A 16,011-nucleotide genomic window follows, 5' to 3' on the forward strand; every position below is an offset into this window, starting at 1 on the left:
ATCCTATGATCACACTCTCATCTGTTCCGTTAAAAAATATGTTAACATTATAGATTCGATACATTTAAGAAAAAAACTTTTATCAGACGTCTGCGTGGGGAAATTGAACGTGATGGTTTTGTGATGTCATTATTATTTTGGTTAAATGTTTACCACATTTCTAACTAATTAAAATTGTCACGATATTGTACAGTTCAATGTATATCGGTATAAATATGCATTAAGGAAACGTCTATTTCTGTGATGCATAAAGTAAAATGCAATGTAAGCATGTCAATAATAACTAACATAAAATGTCAACAATTATTATTTATTAAAAAATATTTATAATTATACATAAAAATCAATATTAATTTAATTAAATATATTTTTTTGTGTTTTTTTTAAAACAAAAAGGCAATTTAGCATATAAATGTAAAAAATAAACAACCAGTCCTCTCTCTCTTCTCTTTTAGACTAGTAATACCCCCAACGTAGGTGCCAAAATAATATAATATATGTTTTAATATACAGTACAATTATCAGTCCACTACACATTTTCTTAAAGTAAAATAAGCATCTATGAACTCAAACACTGTTTGTATTTAATAAAGTAAAAATAACTTTTTATCCATTTTGCTTCAAATCATCAGCCCCAACCAGTCTAGCTTTTGAGACTGTTAAATGCTAAATAATTTAACCACCATTACAATAACTGATTAAACACTCAAAATAAAACAAATTCAGGAGGAAAGTGCTCCATGAATAGATCAAACAGCACATTTGCATCATTTTCAACTTACATATTTTATCTGTATACCAGCATTGGCTCAATTTCCCATAAAACACATTTTTTTAACTGACTGTTGTACTTGATCTTAAGCTTTCCTATCACTGTCCTTGCCCACACAGTATCACTAAACACTAAAGGTCATAACGGTGTCCAGCAGAGGACGCTCACATCATATGAACATGAAAGAAGCATCACATCCACTCATGTCTAAAGTTTGTATAAAAGGCAAAAAAGCTAATTTACCATATGTACATTTTTACTTATTTGTGCTTACACATGAAACACATAAATGCAATGCATTAACATCAACATTCTGTTCAAAACACTTCCGTTGGTATTTTTCTTACCCAAGGAAAAATATTAAATAAAAATCACAGTTTTTGTCAGCAAAAACTAAATGTTTCATTCTTTAAGACAAAAATATGGAAAAATAATAATAATATCCCGCATTCTGCCACAGCACTTCATCTACATCACAGGTAATGTTCTCCCTGTTTTAACAGTGAAGAAAGAATCTTCTGTTCTGGTAAGATGCATTTAGGGATGGAAAGCCAGGAGGCAGGAGGAGAGGCATGAGGTTGAGAGGACGCAGGTGATACACCGTCCATAAACAATGCAGAAAAAAATCTTTCTGAACGGTGGGCCCCACTCTATAAGAATTCCATAGTCTAAGTCCTGCCTATAGACTGTATGAAAGATGGACATCGTGACGCCGCTTAATCCCATTGTAACGAAATGATCCTAAAACGTCCGATGATGGGTGCTTTGAAAAACGGTAGTTTGGAGCCTGGGCTTACGCAGAAGGAATCGTCAGTGGAGCCAGAGTCTGCGCACCAAGAGCAGCTTGGAATCAAGATCCTGCCCATATTCCCTGATGACTCAATCATAAATGAAGAAATAATGTTACCGCACCCTTTTTTTTATAAAATCTTATAACTTACTAAATCCAAACCTATTCAAAAAATGAACACTTGAACATACATCAACGTGATAAAAACTGACTAAAACTCCAGAAAACATCTTATTGGAAGTGTAATTAGATTTGATAGTGTAGCTCCTGTCGCAGTTGTTTACATGGAGAGAGCGGGTTTATGGCCTGTACTGCAGACAGACACCAGGGGATGATTACACAGCCGGCAGCTTCACTTTTCAGGACGTGTGAGGCACCCCTGGTCCTGCCCTGCTCTGTGAACCGCATCCGAGCCTCCTCCTTCATAGTAAAAAATATTGACAGGAAATAGCAAAACACAGGCCAAAACTGAATTCAAAAAGCCAGAGCACAGTTTAAAGCCTTACTTTATGCAGATATGTCATTTGGCCTGGTAAAACAAATACTGAGTCCTATGCCTTTGACGACCATCAATATGACCGGAGGGGACATGATAAAACGGGGTCTGGCAAGAATCCATATGTTTACTCTACACTTGCTCACAAAAGGTTCTTCCAAAAATCGACAGCGACTTCCGGCAAAATGGTTCACGCACAAAAACTATCACAAAGTTCTTATTACAACCCTACAGAAAATATAGAGGCAGAAGTGAAAACGCATGTTTAACCAAAGGAGAGTAAAAGAGCTTGTTGCTAGGAGATCTATAATCAAGGCACGTATAACTCATCTATCTTTAAATTGCCACAATCAGGCTAGTTGAAGGAAGCCGCCATTTCAGAAGTTCGATCAGCGAGTTTGTGGGCAGGATTATTTCCGGTCGTATTACACTGTATGGGAAAATAAATATCTTTGACCGGCAAATATGGTAGTGTTTTTTAAATAAAAATAAGAAACTGATATATCACTGATATAACAGAAAAACCTCTTTACAATGCCGAGTAAGTTTCCCCGTTAAACCAACACAACTCTATCAGAAAAAAAGACTTCCATTCCCTCCCGTTTATTTTATAATCCATACACGTGTCGTTAACCAAGATCCATATAAACAAGTCATGTATACATAAAACAGCGCGTGTATTGAACACTCCCACAGATATTATTTTGTTTTGACAGTTGGGGGACTAAGAAAGGCATAACAAGCATTTATTTCCTCTTTCGAAGTGAAACCGCTAAACAATCTCCGCAGCGGGAGCTCCTCGCCTGACTGCGCCATGAATGAAATACAAACGCCAACATTTGTTCCCTGTTTAAAAAGCGACGCACTTAAATATGCAAATTTGAAACATTCCATGAATGTCGAATCAGCGGGTTAATAACTTTCTCTCCTTGTTTAAACACGTCATAAAATGGCAACTCTGGTGGGGATATAGCGCTCCAAACAACGAAGAAGAAGAAGAAGAAGAAGAAGAAGAAGAAGAAGAACTCTTGTGGGGATTCGGAAGAAGACATTAGCGATATTTACACAAACGATGAATTAATCCACAAAGTACTTTCTTGATTCCGGCGCGAAAATTAACTGGTCGTTGAAAGATGACGTTCCTCCCGAAAAGAGACACGTTTTTTGTTGCAAAGAAACACTTCAACATCCAAGAAACTTAAGTGCGCCAGTTAAAAGATCCAAGAAACGTATTCCATAGAAACTTTCAGACGGTAAGCGAGTGACATTTTCACACATTACTGAATCTTGAATGAAACAACTCGAGCTCGTTTTATGAATGCAAACCCGCCAGTAAAAAAAAAAACAGGAACTCGTGCTCGTTCGTGTACACGACTTTGACTCAGCGACCACATATTAGGCTGCAATTGTTAATGTTAAGATGTTTTTAAATATTAATCTCGTGAATCATTTTTAAATACATGCGTGGCCTAATTGTACGATGACCGGAAGCACGTGGTGGCATGGCTACGAGGACGGCACGACGCTAGCACACTCCATTTTAGCACCACTTGTTTTTCTGTGACGTTAGTCATCGTGTGCACGTGTAAAAACAATGTTCTGATTTGTTTCCTGAAGGAGCTTCGCTTCTGTTCAACATCCCAATCGTTAGGTGTTCAGCTTCGGCGCTGCGCAGACTGATCTGCGTACAACACAAAGGTACTGGAGGAGAATTCAAACAGTGTGATCTCGCGGTGCTGTGATGTCACACGCTGATCGTTATGTTCTGCTCAACATGAAGTCAAATACATTTAAAATTTCAGTGAGATAAAGACGCTTATGTCTCTGATTACATCATAAATCCACAGGTCTGGACGGCAGTTTACCTCCTGGAGAGTACACGCGTGTGTCCAAAGCCATGCAGGTGAGAATGCAAACTCCACGCATACAAAACCTCCATTTGAGCTGCGAGTTCTGTCGTGGCATTCATGTCGCTCTGATTTTCAGGAGATATAATTGTCATTTGTATGGTAAAAGGTCCTAGGCAATATTTAAAACATTTAAATTGTTTTATAGTAATATTAAACGTTTGTTTTAGTTGTATATGGTGACATTAAGTTTTGACATTTCTGGGATTAGCTGAATATCATACTTGATATCTGTAGTCTTTGAATTAAAAATGTAAAAATATCCAGGAAAATGAATACTGGCTGAACAATACTAATAAGGGCAATTTTTGACATCATGAATGTCAGGTCGAGCACCACTGCTTCTTGAATGAAACGCAAAAATACACTCACCCTGTGCTGTAAACCATTGTCTTCATACCAAAATCCTGGAAGGCCAGACAGTGGTTATTTTTCATTTTTTCGCCTTCAGGTAGCGTAATGGCTCATATGACAGGGGCTTAAAGAGTACATAGCATGAGATCACGAAAATTACATTTCATGCAGTGTGTAATGTTGCTGTGTGTGAAAGTAAGCAGTCTGCCAAGTTGTAAGTCCGAAGGTGAATGAATAACAAAGTTATTGGCTTGGAAAAAAGGGAGTCGACTCTGAATCACGCAAATGGGTCGGTCGTCCCTAGTCTGATTCGCGAACCGCCGTTGATTTACGTCACTACATATAGTCCCCACCTATATTTTGCTAGTACTGTCTTCAATCACTTCACTCTTCTCCCCCAAAATACTGTTGCTTGTGAGCCTCATTCACGGTAGACCAATCACACTAGACTAGGATAACAATGATGACTCGCGGAACGAATCATTGAGTCAGTCAAGTAAGGTTAAGGATAACTGCATATTATTATGAAAGTGTTTTTACACCTATGTACATAAACTTGTTGTTGGACACTCAATAAACCAAAGTCGGACCTTAAAAATCCCTAGTTATGTACTCTTTAACAAATCAGGTAAGCAAATGCAATGATACATAAGACCCAATCAGCAAGCGAATGTGAGGAACCATGCCTACATATTCTAAAGTCTCTGAAAATAAACTAGAACGTGGTCTGCAACGTTTCCAAAAGTCTCTGTTTTCAGGGGTCGTAATCTCTGGAGTAGTGTAAACGGCAGGCATAACCGTAGCAAGAGTTCTGTGTTTTTAGAGAATATCGCAGTAGTATGAAAGAACGGTGTTTAAAACTGTCACTTCCCTTGCGGGATTCACCACGGAAAGCTTATTATAATGGTCTGTAATTTGCCCCGTCGGATCGTGTTTCCCGGAGATCCTTGTTTGGAGTCTTTCTTCTATCCATCATTTTGTCAGAGGTTCCGGCTGGTAGCCAGCGCATGAATGCTGCGAGTGACCGGTGTGTACTCGCATGTTTTTTTGTACTTTGTGAACTTTTAGTATTATTTATGGCAGCGTGTAGTACTTTTACTTTTGAACGGCAAGCTGGGTTGACATCTGCGGATTCATCAGTTGTGAAAAACAAGAACATATGAACTGATGAAAGTTTACAAAGATAAAGTGAATGTGATTGGACTCGTGCGAAAATAAGAATTGATATTGGCAAGGCATTTCAAAAGGGGCATGAATTCTCTGTAATATAAAAAGATTTAAAACTGACGCAGGCATGACTTTATTTCTTCTGAACAGGTCATTTCAATAGATAACAAAAAACGTAGCTCCGTTATAAAGACGGGTACGGTTTCATTGGTTGTACTTTCTCTTAATGTTCATTATGATAAATGTACTTTCAGCCCTATTTGCACAGGATTAGTGTTATCTGGGGACCTTGTGTGATTTAGAAATGGCTTCCCAACATCTGTATTTCATATGGTGCGAATTAGCATGGAAAAGTGAAGCCTGTGATTTTACTCAAATTTACGGATTTATATCCCGGATATGATGGCAAGGCTTTACATATAGTTTATATAGTTTTATGATGTACAATGATTTATTACTGTACTTGTCAGCGTTTAAGACCCGTGTTCGGGGATCTTCTGTCCAGTTCGCATTACGGGAGTTTCCATGAGAGATGACAAAACTGAAGACTCCCGGCCATAAAGGCAGGTATGGAAATGACCCAGCACCCGAAATAATATCAAAACACTTCAACACAGCCTCCATTTCCTATTTGGGTCTATTTATGTTCTTATTTGTTTCGTTTTATATTACCTGCCATGTTATCAGTGTTTATTATGCGTAACTGATGTAGAAATGAATGAATAGTCTCACCGTCGGACTGTCACAGGCCACGACTCAAAACATCAGACTCATCCGGGAAATTGAGCAGTGCCGAATCACAACGCTCATAAAGAAAATACCTCCGCACATCACCTGCAGTAGCAATTACAAACTGAGTTGGTGATAAAGAGGCCAATCCTACGTAGTGCCGCTTTAAGAAAATTCAAAACGATAGAACAAACTTTGTGTCCCTACAGCATTTGCGCAGAAGGTGACAAAACTTAAAAAAACATTCTCATTAACCTTTCTCTAAATGATATAATCAAAATATCCATTTTTATGAGCTCTTTATTTTCTTCATAAAACTGTTTTTGAATATTATCCGTTTTATATTATTTTAGGTAAAAATACTTTTACAAATATTTTTTAGTTGTTTTATTGCTTCCTATTTATGTTAGTCACAATTCATGTTATAGTAAAATAAATGAGTTTTACTTGGATATCTGATTTTATTTTGTATAGGTGGGGTGCAATCTAAATCTTGCCTAGGGCACCAACAGAGGCTGGGCCGGCCCTCAGAAGTAAGATAACACGCATATGCTATCTTTCTAAATGGCTTTTTTTCTATCACTGTTCTTCAAGCCTCTTGCATCTTTTGATACCGGGAATGGAGGGAATGGTAAAATATTGCAGTAAAATATCCAAAAACCATTTGGCCAATGTCGTATATTTTTTTTCAGCGGAGTACTTTCAATATCTCAAATGTTTCCAACTGCTTTTAAATCCTGAGAAAATCACCCTTTTTAACGGTGGACCGGGGCCGTTTAGTCGCCTGTCAATGGCGTCATATCCACGTTACCCTTTGTTACGGCCTTTACTAACACTGTCGTAGACAGATGCGTAAGTAGTTTGTACCGTCGGTCCGTCATTATTGTGGGTACGTTCAAAATAACTTTTACTGTTATTGATTTGAACACTTAAAACTGCGCAGTGTTATTACACCATCGAATTGGACAATCACTGTAACATCAATTTAGTTTAAACCTTATGTTTTTCAGGTCTAATTCATTCTAATGAAATAAAACGCAATAAATAAATGCAACATTTATTAAACTTTATTACTTTACCTATTCCACTAACATGATTTTTTGTCCCAGTCTGATTGATGTATCAACGGTACCATCAGCGGTGGAGTTGAAGACAACATATCCCATCATTCCTCGCTTCTACATCGCGCCCTCTAGCGGAAATTTCTACAAACTGTACCTTTAAATTATATAAAACTATTAGGTTTTATTCAACCAATCACAAATGTTTAATTTTCTAATGCAATCGTTTTCAACTAACTTTTCAGCCCTTAATAGCCAACTGAATAAACCAGTCTTACTAAATGAGCAAAATTCATTCACATCTTGCATTCTCTGTGGTTCACTTTAAATGATTGTGATCTCTTATATTCGCTAGTGACTGAAACGTTCAGTAGTTTAAATGAATCTGTTCAAATGAGTCATTCGTGTGCGAGTCGTTCTGAACGCAATGTGGCGTAATGCTGTTACAAATGACAGAGTCTGAGGCGGCACAACATTTGACGGAGACGGCCCCCTCCAATTTCTCTATGCAGGAAAAACCCTGTCATGATCTAACAAAATATGAGGTAAAAAATAGAATGTATACTGAACGTATCTTTTTCCTGCTGACTTTTACGAAGAAACATGTATTTCACTGTTAGACCTGCTCGGTTGTTTTGCTCCAGAACATTTTGAGCCATTTAACACAGTTTATACTTTCATCCCAAAGAAAATATGATGCTGACAAAAAGCTTTTGTGTGTTAAGTTACAGATCAACATGCATCAGAGCATAACTGCGAAACCCCGTCAAAAACTCATCTTCATTCCAAATGAGATGCGTCATCGTCGTGACGGTGAAGTTCGACAGAAGTTGACATCCTCTCAACTCCTTAGCTTTTTGAGATTGGGTGAACAGGATTCCGTCCAATATAGACTGGAAACTACAGATAAACCATTGAGTCTAATGCAACAAAACATCATGACAATAGCATCTGTGGATATGAGGATTACACTGTTTATCGCACAGGCCAAAGCTTTAGACAGCGAGCACATACTTTCTGAAGCTAAACTTTCTCAACCCATATTACCAGAGAAAAACAGCAGTTGTCATTTTTCAGCCTCCCGCTGGACGATTGCCACAAGCATGGAGCTATGGGACACTGTGGATTTTTCCCAATTGAATCCCTCTTTGCCAAAGGCGCCTCCCCCCAAAATGATGGATTTTCCTAGCCACGACTGGAAAAGTGACTGGAAAGTTCCTGAAGTCCCCAGCTCAAGCACCTGTTCCTCAGTACATCAGTCGTGTGCTTTGAATGGACCCAGAGACCCCCACACACTCATGAATGCCAATGAAAATGTTACTGATGTTAATGTCAAAATCCCAGAGTTCCAGATTCGTAAATTTGAGGAGATGCCAGTTGTCATCACTCGCATTGTTAACCCGGACAAGTTCTTCATCCAGCACCAGGACACAAATCTTTTGGAAATATCTGAAGTCCTGCTGTAAGTATTTCATTATTGTGTCTGTGTTGTAGCGCAATCTATATGACTATCAGAGCCTACGTTTACATATGCACCAATAATGTGATTATAGGAAAGATTTGATCGCAGTAACACGTTTACTTGACGTGAGAACCTCTTTGCTCCTATTAACATGAAGGTTTTATTCATCTGATTATTTGTCATAATACACAGCACAGATGATGATCTCCGATACAGTAGGTGTGTGTTACTGGCTATCGTTGTAATGCGTCAAATGCAAAACAGCGTTATGAAGGTGTATTTTATGGTTATTTGGCGCTGTGATGAGTAAAGAAATGTGATGGATACCTTACTTCGGTTATGCTTACTCCAATTATTTAGATCAAATTATTGCACGTAGATTAGAGGTCGACCGATTCATCATTTTTGCCAATTAATCTGCACCGATAACGATAATTTGAATTTTGAACTATCGGCAATAATCCCCACCGATAGCTCTACCGTTACTGTGATACACAGGTGGAGGGTTCAGAGTATAGTGTAGAACATTGACCTCTAGAGGTGGAAAAAAAACTGACAGCCTGTTTAGTTTGGAGCTATACATCTTATGGTTTGGAGACGCGAGACCACAGTTTGCACGGAGTGGAATACATCAGATGGGTGTTTAAAACAATGACAAGCTGGTGTCAATTGCAGTAAACATGATGGTAAAAATCGGGTGAGACAGCCGATACTAACATTAGTAGCCTATTAACGTTCGCTTAAGAAGTTCTCAAATGGTGACAAAAATACACGCAGAAATGTTAAATTTTGATTATTGTAACTACGGCATTTGTATGTAATGTGCGTGCGCGCAAGATCCGACTCCGAAATGGAAAGCAGATGACCGAGACCGCACGAACAGCTAATGTTAATGACATTTTGTTTTAATGTAAAAAAAACACGCATGTGAACACGATACTATATATTGCAAAATATTACAATGCATCCTTCATTCTGCTAGTTTGGTGCCTAGAATGTTTTAAATTATTACAATTTTAGAAATTAACAAACCTATAAATTTGTTTAAATCACACACTGGAGTTTAATATGTTTTATTTAAAAGTACAATACAGTTTAATGGTTCAAGCAACATGTTTATTGATGTAATACATGTCATTTTTAATTTCCTTTGTTTTTATTTTATTTTAAATAAACCATCAAATAAAACTAGCGGTAATTAGTCGTTATCGGAAGATACTGACCACCTTATTTATTGTTATCGGTCGACCTCTAATGTAGATGATGTAAAGTGTAATCACAATATTGGCTCCTATATATAATTGCATTATGAGGATGTATGTAAACATAGTCTGTCGTCTTCTCCTTTTATTCATGTTTAAGCAGTAAGGAAAGCAGCGGCGGCAAATCTTTTGCGGAAATGAAGCGCATCCCAGATACTGGCGAATACGTCATGGCATGGTTTCCAAAACGAAAGCTATGGTGTCGTGTCCAGGTTTGCAAGATAAGTGATGCATGCACAGGTCAGCCATTTCAATTCTAGCAGCAGCAGTCACACCATCAGTTGAATTTGTTTTATCAGTTTATGATTTTGTCTCTGATCATCTTAGCCGACAGCCAGAAAGATTTAGCAAACATTAAGGTGGAGGTCAGAAGGATTGACTACGGGGATGTTGCTCGCGTCTCTCTTGGAAACATAAAGGAATTGTGTGGAGAAATTGCTTCAATACCAATGCAAACTCTTCAGGTGTCATTGGCAAATGTAGGTGACTCGAGCATTTCTATTTTTTATTAATTTGCTCATTTGTTAACGGAGATGTTGTATGATCTAGGTGAGGCCAGTAAATGGTGAAAACTGGTCATCTGAAGCGATCAGCTGGTTTAAAAGTAAAGTAAAGAAGAAGACTTTGTACGCCAGGCTTTTCCCTGAAAGAGGCAATGTTTTGGTTGAGCTCTTCATGGAGAAGGGAAAGATTGGTGCTATGAGGTAAGAACATTTTTTTTTTATACTTTGATGTATATTTTCTTTATCCGTGTTAGTTACATTTGAAAAGTAAATACTTGAACTATTTGGAAGCGAAAACGTGTTTCTCCCTCTCTTACTTCAGGTTTGGCCTTTCAGTGACAAATGTAAATGCTATACTAACTAGTACTATAGAATTATGTGTATGAGTTTTCCACCATGTGATGGCTTTATTCTTGAGTGATATTTTTAATGGTTCCATATTATATTTCCATTAGGAGAGGTGACTCGTTGTCTGTAAAACTTGCTCAGCATGGATATGCCAAACACGAACAGCAAAGATTCAGGGTATTGAGAAGTGAGTGTGTGCTTTTAAGTCACGTGAGGGTCAGGTTACAGAGTAGCATTTACAGTAACATTCATGATTTTATTTTCCAGGTCATGTTCAACCTAAAACAAGACGACAGTCTTTAGAGTGGGAGAAGTATCTTGTGTCCCATTACTGTCAAAACAAAAAATAATGTCACGATTGAACCGCTGCGGAAAGGAAAATAAGAGCACCTGTGAATCTCTACACAACTCTGAAATGCAAGAAATCGAAATGGGAGCAATGTTCATCTGGTTGTATGCTCTATGCTTTATTGTTCTGATGTTATTGAGCTGTTTTGCTGTGTAAAATTGACAATTCATTGTCAAAACGTTGATTCACTTTAAGCTAATGTTTTTGCTATTTGCTAAATATACACTGTGGTGTGAAATATGTTCTCAGATGTGTTGTGATTACTGCATGTGGCAGTTCATTGTTAAAGTTCTTAGCTGCTTAAAGTACAGCAGCCTTAAGACATTTCTGAATGTTCAATATGATCTTTTTTTTTCTAGACAAATATGTTTGTTCCTTTTGAGCTTTTGTTGAAGGGACTAATAAATGTTTCTGTCCTGTGCTCTACACTATTTTGTTTGATTTTCCCATCGGGGCGGGGGAGTTTGGTCTGATATCCTCAATGAATTTGGAAATTTTCCTGCCAAAAATACCAGCAAAGTTACAATGAATGTCGGGCAAGTCACTCCCAGAATTCCTCATGTCACAAGATCCGAGGACAGAGCTCATCTGCCAATGTTAAAACCCCTTCAAATGCCCAATTGAAGACTCTTTAATATGCAGGCTTTACAAACTGAATGTTGTGCAAAAAATTAAAGAACTACCAATGCATTTTTTTAACCGAACACTATGCACAAGCCTGACACTGCCATTTTTGACAATGCAAGTCTATTTGTTAATGCGTTTGTTCAGAAAAACTCCTCACTTCCTCTGCCAGGCACAATGAATAATGTTGCTGCTCATTGTGTCCACACAGATTCTTTCTTCTGGCCCGGGTGGGTGGAGAACGAGGCATTTGATCTGAATTCTGAAGAGTCTTGTTAGTCCTCATAAAGAGTAACATTGTGTGTAAATGGCTTATATAAGTGCGTGTGACATCGGTGGTGCAGGGTTGTGGCTAGTATCGCGAAAACATTTTGCATTTGCGTAGAGCATGATGATCTTCTGAGAGACCGTTAGATGTTTCCAACACGGCTTTGTTCATCATCACAGCTGAAGGTAAACTGCTAAATCATTTTACATTTAGAAGAATATTTCATGTGTATTTGGATGACGATTTATAAATGCCCTTTTGAGTAATATGCTGTATTGGAAGTTTTTTTTTTGTGTGGGGTTGCTGTTGGCCCTATTCTCTCATGTCAGGTTAAAAAAACCAGCATATACTGGGTTAGGTAGGTTTTGATGCTGGTTTGACCAGCTATGGACCAGCACATGACCAGTTAAACAAGCATCAAAACATACCAAACCAGCATGTGCTGTTTCTTTCAAAAGAGATGTGGCTCTAATACAAACGCTTGAGCTTTTATCCAGCTTCAGAGTGACGAGAATACTTCGCCGACTCAACTTTCCAAATGCCAAGAATACAGCCCGTTTCATCAGGTTTGGACCAAGTACACTGCGTAAGCTGCTTCCTCGCGGGCTGAGCCTGGTAAATGTTAATAGATTTTTGGCCACTAGAAAACATTTCATTGTTTAGTATTATGTTTTAATGTTGTGCAGGGCATCTCTTATGAAATGTCTTTGCTGCAAGTTTTGTATCGTACTATACCTTAAAGAATCTTTTGGCCAAGCACATTATGGGCTCATGAAGTAGGTCTCGTTTATCTCATGAGTTGCAACTTTGAACATCATTCATTTATGAAGTTCAAATATAAACTGAGATGACTCCTTTCCTTCTGATCCTTAAAAACCTGAAACTTTACTTGGCTAAAGAAACTCATTACCCATCTTCAGCCGTTTAAGCACAAACAGATGAGTCAAAAGGTTGGCAAAGATTCTAAGGAAAAGGTCAATTGCTTCCCGGCGTGTGACCGATATCGTGAATGACTTTTTATTGTGTTTTGTTCCGCTCAGTCTTGGATTTCAGCATGAATTGGGCATCGTTTTATGCTGTGATCAGCGGTGTGAACAGACACTCGACCGGCATCGGACGCATCTGGCTGTCTGTCATCTTCATCTTTCGCATCATGGTGCTGGTGGTGGCCGCTGAGAGCGTGTGGGGGGACGAGAAGTCGGGCTTCACCTGCAACACCCAGCAGCCCGGCTGCAACAGCGTCTGCTACGACCAGTTCTTCCCCATATCGCACATTCGCCTCTGGGCCCTGCAGCTCATACTGGTGTCCACGCCGGCTCTGCTGGTCGCCATGCACGTCGCGCATCGCCGTCACGTGGAGAAGAAGATTCTCAAAATAACCGGGCGTGGTAGCGCAAAGGACTTTGAAGACATCAAGAGACAAAAGTTTAAGATCACGGGTGCGCTCTGGTGGACCTACATGATAAGCATCATCTTCCGTGTCATTTTGGAGGTTGTTTTCTTATACATTTTTTACGTGCTCTATCCAGACATCAAGATGGTGCGTCTGGTGAAGTGCGATTCCTACCCCTGTCCCAATACCGTGGACTGTTTTGTGTCCCGTCCAACAGAGAAGACCATCTTCACTATCTTCATGCTGGCGGTGTCTGGTGTTTGCGTTCTGCTGAACCTTGCTGAAGTTGTGTATTTAATAGCAGGGGCGTCTGTCAGATGCTTTCCTGGAAGGGCTGGTGAAGGTAAAGGACCTTGGCTGACTCAGAAACTGGCCACCTACAAGCAGAATGAAATCAATCAGCTGATATCAGAGCACTCATTCAAACCCAGACTCAACGTGGGCCGGAAACCTGCCGCTGACAGGTCGGAGCGCTGCTCTGCTTTCTAGAGTACTGACAACCCGGTGGTCTCATCGACAGCCAAAACAACACATTTATTAGGTTAAAGGGAGCGTTGACCTAAAAATGAAAATTCTTTCATCATTTGCTCACCCTCATGTCATTTTAAACCTGTATGACTATTGAAAAGGAGGAAAAAAAACATTCGCTAACCAAACAACATTAGCCCCCATTGTATGACCAAAAAATCAAGATTTGAGGATGAACTATTCCTCTTATTCAAACGATAAGGCTTTGTGTGGAGATACAGGATATGCTGGAGAACCCTGAACAGATTCAAGTACTCTCTTAAAAATAAAGGCGCTTAAAAGGTCCTTCACAGCGATGCCATAGAAGAACCAATTTTGGTTCCACAAAGAACCATTCAGAAAAAGGTTCTCTAAAGAGCCCTCTCTTTCTTTCTTTCTTTCTTTTTATAATCCGAAGAACCGCAACAAAGAATCTGTTTTATGAAACAAACAGGTTCTTTACGGAACCAAAAGCTTCTATGGCATCGTTGTAAAGAACCTTTTGAAGCACAGTTTTTTGGCAGTGTACTGCAAACATCTCTCTTCTCAAAAGCAGAATAAAAGCCTTCCACCAACGCTCATGTCAATGTGAGGGAGGCATACAAACACGTGTGGATGGTTTTGCTTCAGTTGCGTAATATAGTTTACGTTTGGTGCGGTGTCATCTGCACATGTGTCTAAAGCACATTTGACCAACAGAGATTCAAAAAGCCTTTAGCAATGAAATAAATTATTAGATTAGGTTGTGAAGGGAAGGCGTGCTTTTCTAAGCAATCAAGATATATCCTATTCTCACAGCACACAATAATACAAGAGAAAAAATCCCCTAGATTTACAAGAGACAAACAGGATTTATGTAACCGAGACCAACTAACTGACAACATTCACAAGCAGGAATATACTGTATGTATTGAAGCATTATTGACAAACACTGCTCACAATTCCTTTTCAAAAAGTGAGCAGAAAACCATGTTGTTTTTGTATAAATTATTATTTATTAAAAACAAGCACTAGACAATGAATTGTGTTGTTTCCTATTTCATTGCGAATTGAAATCTAGTGTGTTCGCAACTTAACAATGCAAAACATTTTGCTGATATCCTTTAGGTGTCTCATAGCAATGCCAGTTTTTCCTTACAAAAGTGAAATAACTTATTTCTGCCTTACATGTAGAAATGTCTTTTTGTCTGATTTTATTGTCATTTCCCTTTGTTGTTAGGAACATTTGTGGACAAATTATTAACATTCAACATGTTCAAGCTTTCTTCTACTTTATTTGTCATTTTATTTGTCACATGCTTCAAATATGAGGAATGTTGAGATGGCATCATGTTTATTTGATTTGAAAGGGCTTACAATCACAGCATTTATTGCCTGTCCGGTACAAGTATATCTGGAATATAATTTTTTGGTGACAGGATTTTTACTTGTATTAACCTTAACTTTATATATTGAAATAAATTAGATTTGGCTTTTTTATCATTTTGGTGAATCCTTACATTAAAGAATGCTCTTTTATGTATTCATTTTCTTATTTTTAACTACGATGAACAGGAAAATGGTTAACACACAGTTAAAGAATCGTTCTTCAAAAAATGTTCTTCGTATATAATTTTTATTATTAACCGTAATAAACACCCTGTAATTTTATATTAATTTATATTACCAGTCATACTTAAATTTTTTCATATATTTATAATCCAGGACAGTTCATTTACAAAAATGAATCTTATATCATATTCCACGTTTAAAGTGGCATGTAGTGTCAGCAAATCAGCAACAATGTGTAGTATACTGTTGTTGTTTTTTTATCAATAATAAATAGAATGAATGATCATAAATCTATAAATGAAACATCCAGGTTGGCGGTTTAAATGATATAAAAAAACATTATTGCGTATCAGGAGCTCTCATAAACTCATAAATAATTGATTGTGTCGATTGTTGTTAAGCATCTAATTTTTTCATTTAGTAATGTAACCGCAACAAATATAACTTACAAAATGTCATTCATTCCTT

General features: G+C 38.1%; 2 protein-coding genes across 6 annotated transcripts; both read left to right on the forward strand.

Annotated features, from left to right (window-relative positions):
* The first annotated feature begins 3,176 nt into the window (after window positions 1-3,176).
* On the forward strand, window positions 3,177-11,626 carry LOC130438271 (uncharacterized). Of its 5 annotated transcripts, none has more exons than XM_056770118.1 (10): window positions 3,620-3,756; window positions 3,906-3,961; window positions 5,957-6,053; window positions 6,690-6,748; window positions 8,002-8,738; window positions 10,101-10,240; window positions 10,328-10,479; window positions 10,550-10,704; window positions 10,959-11,038; window positions 11,119-11,626. In XM_056770118.1, exons 5-10 carry the CDS (start codon window positions 8,014-8,016, stop codon window positions 11,199-11,201), a joined length of 1,335 nt encoding a protein of 444 aa, XP_056626096.1. In that variant the 5' UTR covers window positions 3,620-3,756; window positions 3,906-3,961; window positions 5,957-6,053; window positions 6,690-6,748; window positions 8,002-8,013; the 3' UTR covers window positions 11,202-11,626. The 5 variants fall into 5 exon arrangements, with proteins under 5 accessions (XP_056626094.1, XP_056626096.1, XP_056626097.1 ...); XM_056770119.1 differs by having other exon boundaries at window positions 5,992-6,053; XM_056770116.1 differs by lacking the exons at window positions 5,957-6,053; window positions 6,690-6,748 and adding an exon at window positions 3,177-3,311 and having other exon boundaries at window positions 3,676-3,756.
* Window positions 11,627-11,751: 125 nt separating this feature from the next.
* gjb1b (gap junction protein beta 1b) lies at window positions 11,752-15,014 on the forward strand. The gene is made up of 2 exons (XM_056770121.1): window positions 11,752-12,707; window positions 13,133-15,014. Exon 2 carries the CDS (start codon window positions 13,147-13,149, stop codon window positions 13,972-13,974), a length of 828 nt encoding a protein of 275 aa, XP_056626099.1. The 5' UTR covers window positions 11,752-12,707; window positions 13,133-13,146; the 3' UTR covers window positions 13,975-15,014.
* The last annotated feature ends 997 nt before the right edge of the window (window positions 15,015-16,011 follow it).

Source organism: Triplophysa dalaica, chromosome 16 (genome assembly GCF_015846415.1).
Source record: "Triplophysa dalaica isolate WHDGS20190420 chromosome 16, ASM1584641v1, whole genome shotgun sequence".
Classification (NCBI taxonomy): Eukaryota; Metazoa; Chordata; class Actinopteri; order Cypriniformes; family Nemacheilidae; genus Triplophysa; species Triplophysa dalaica.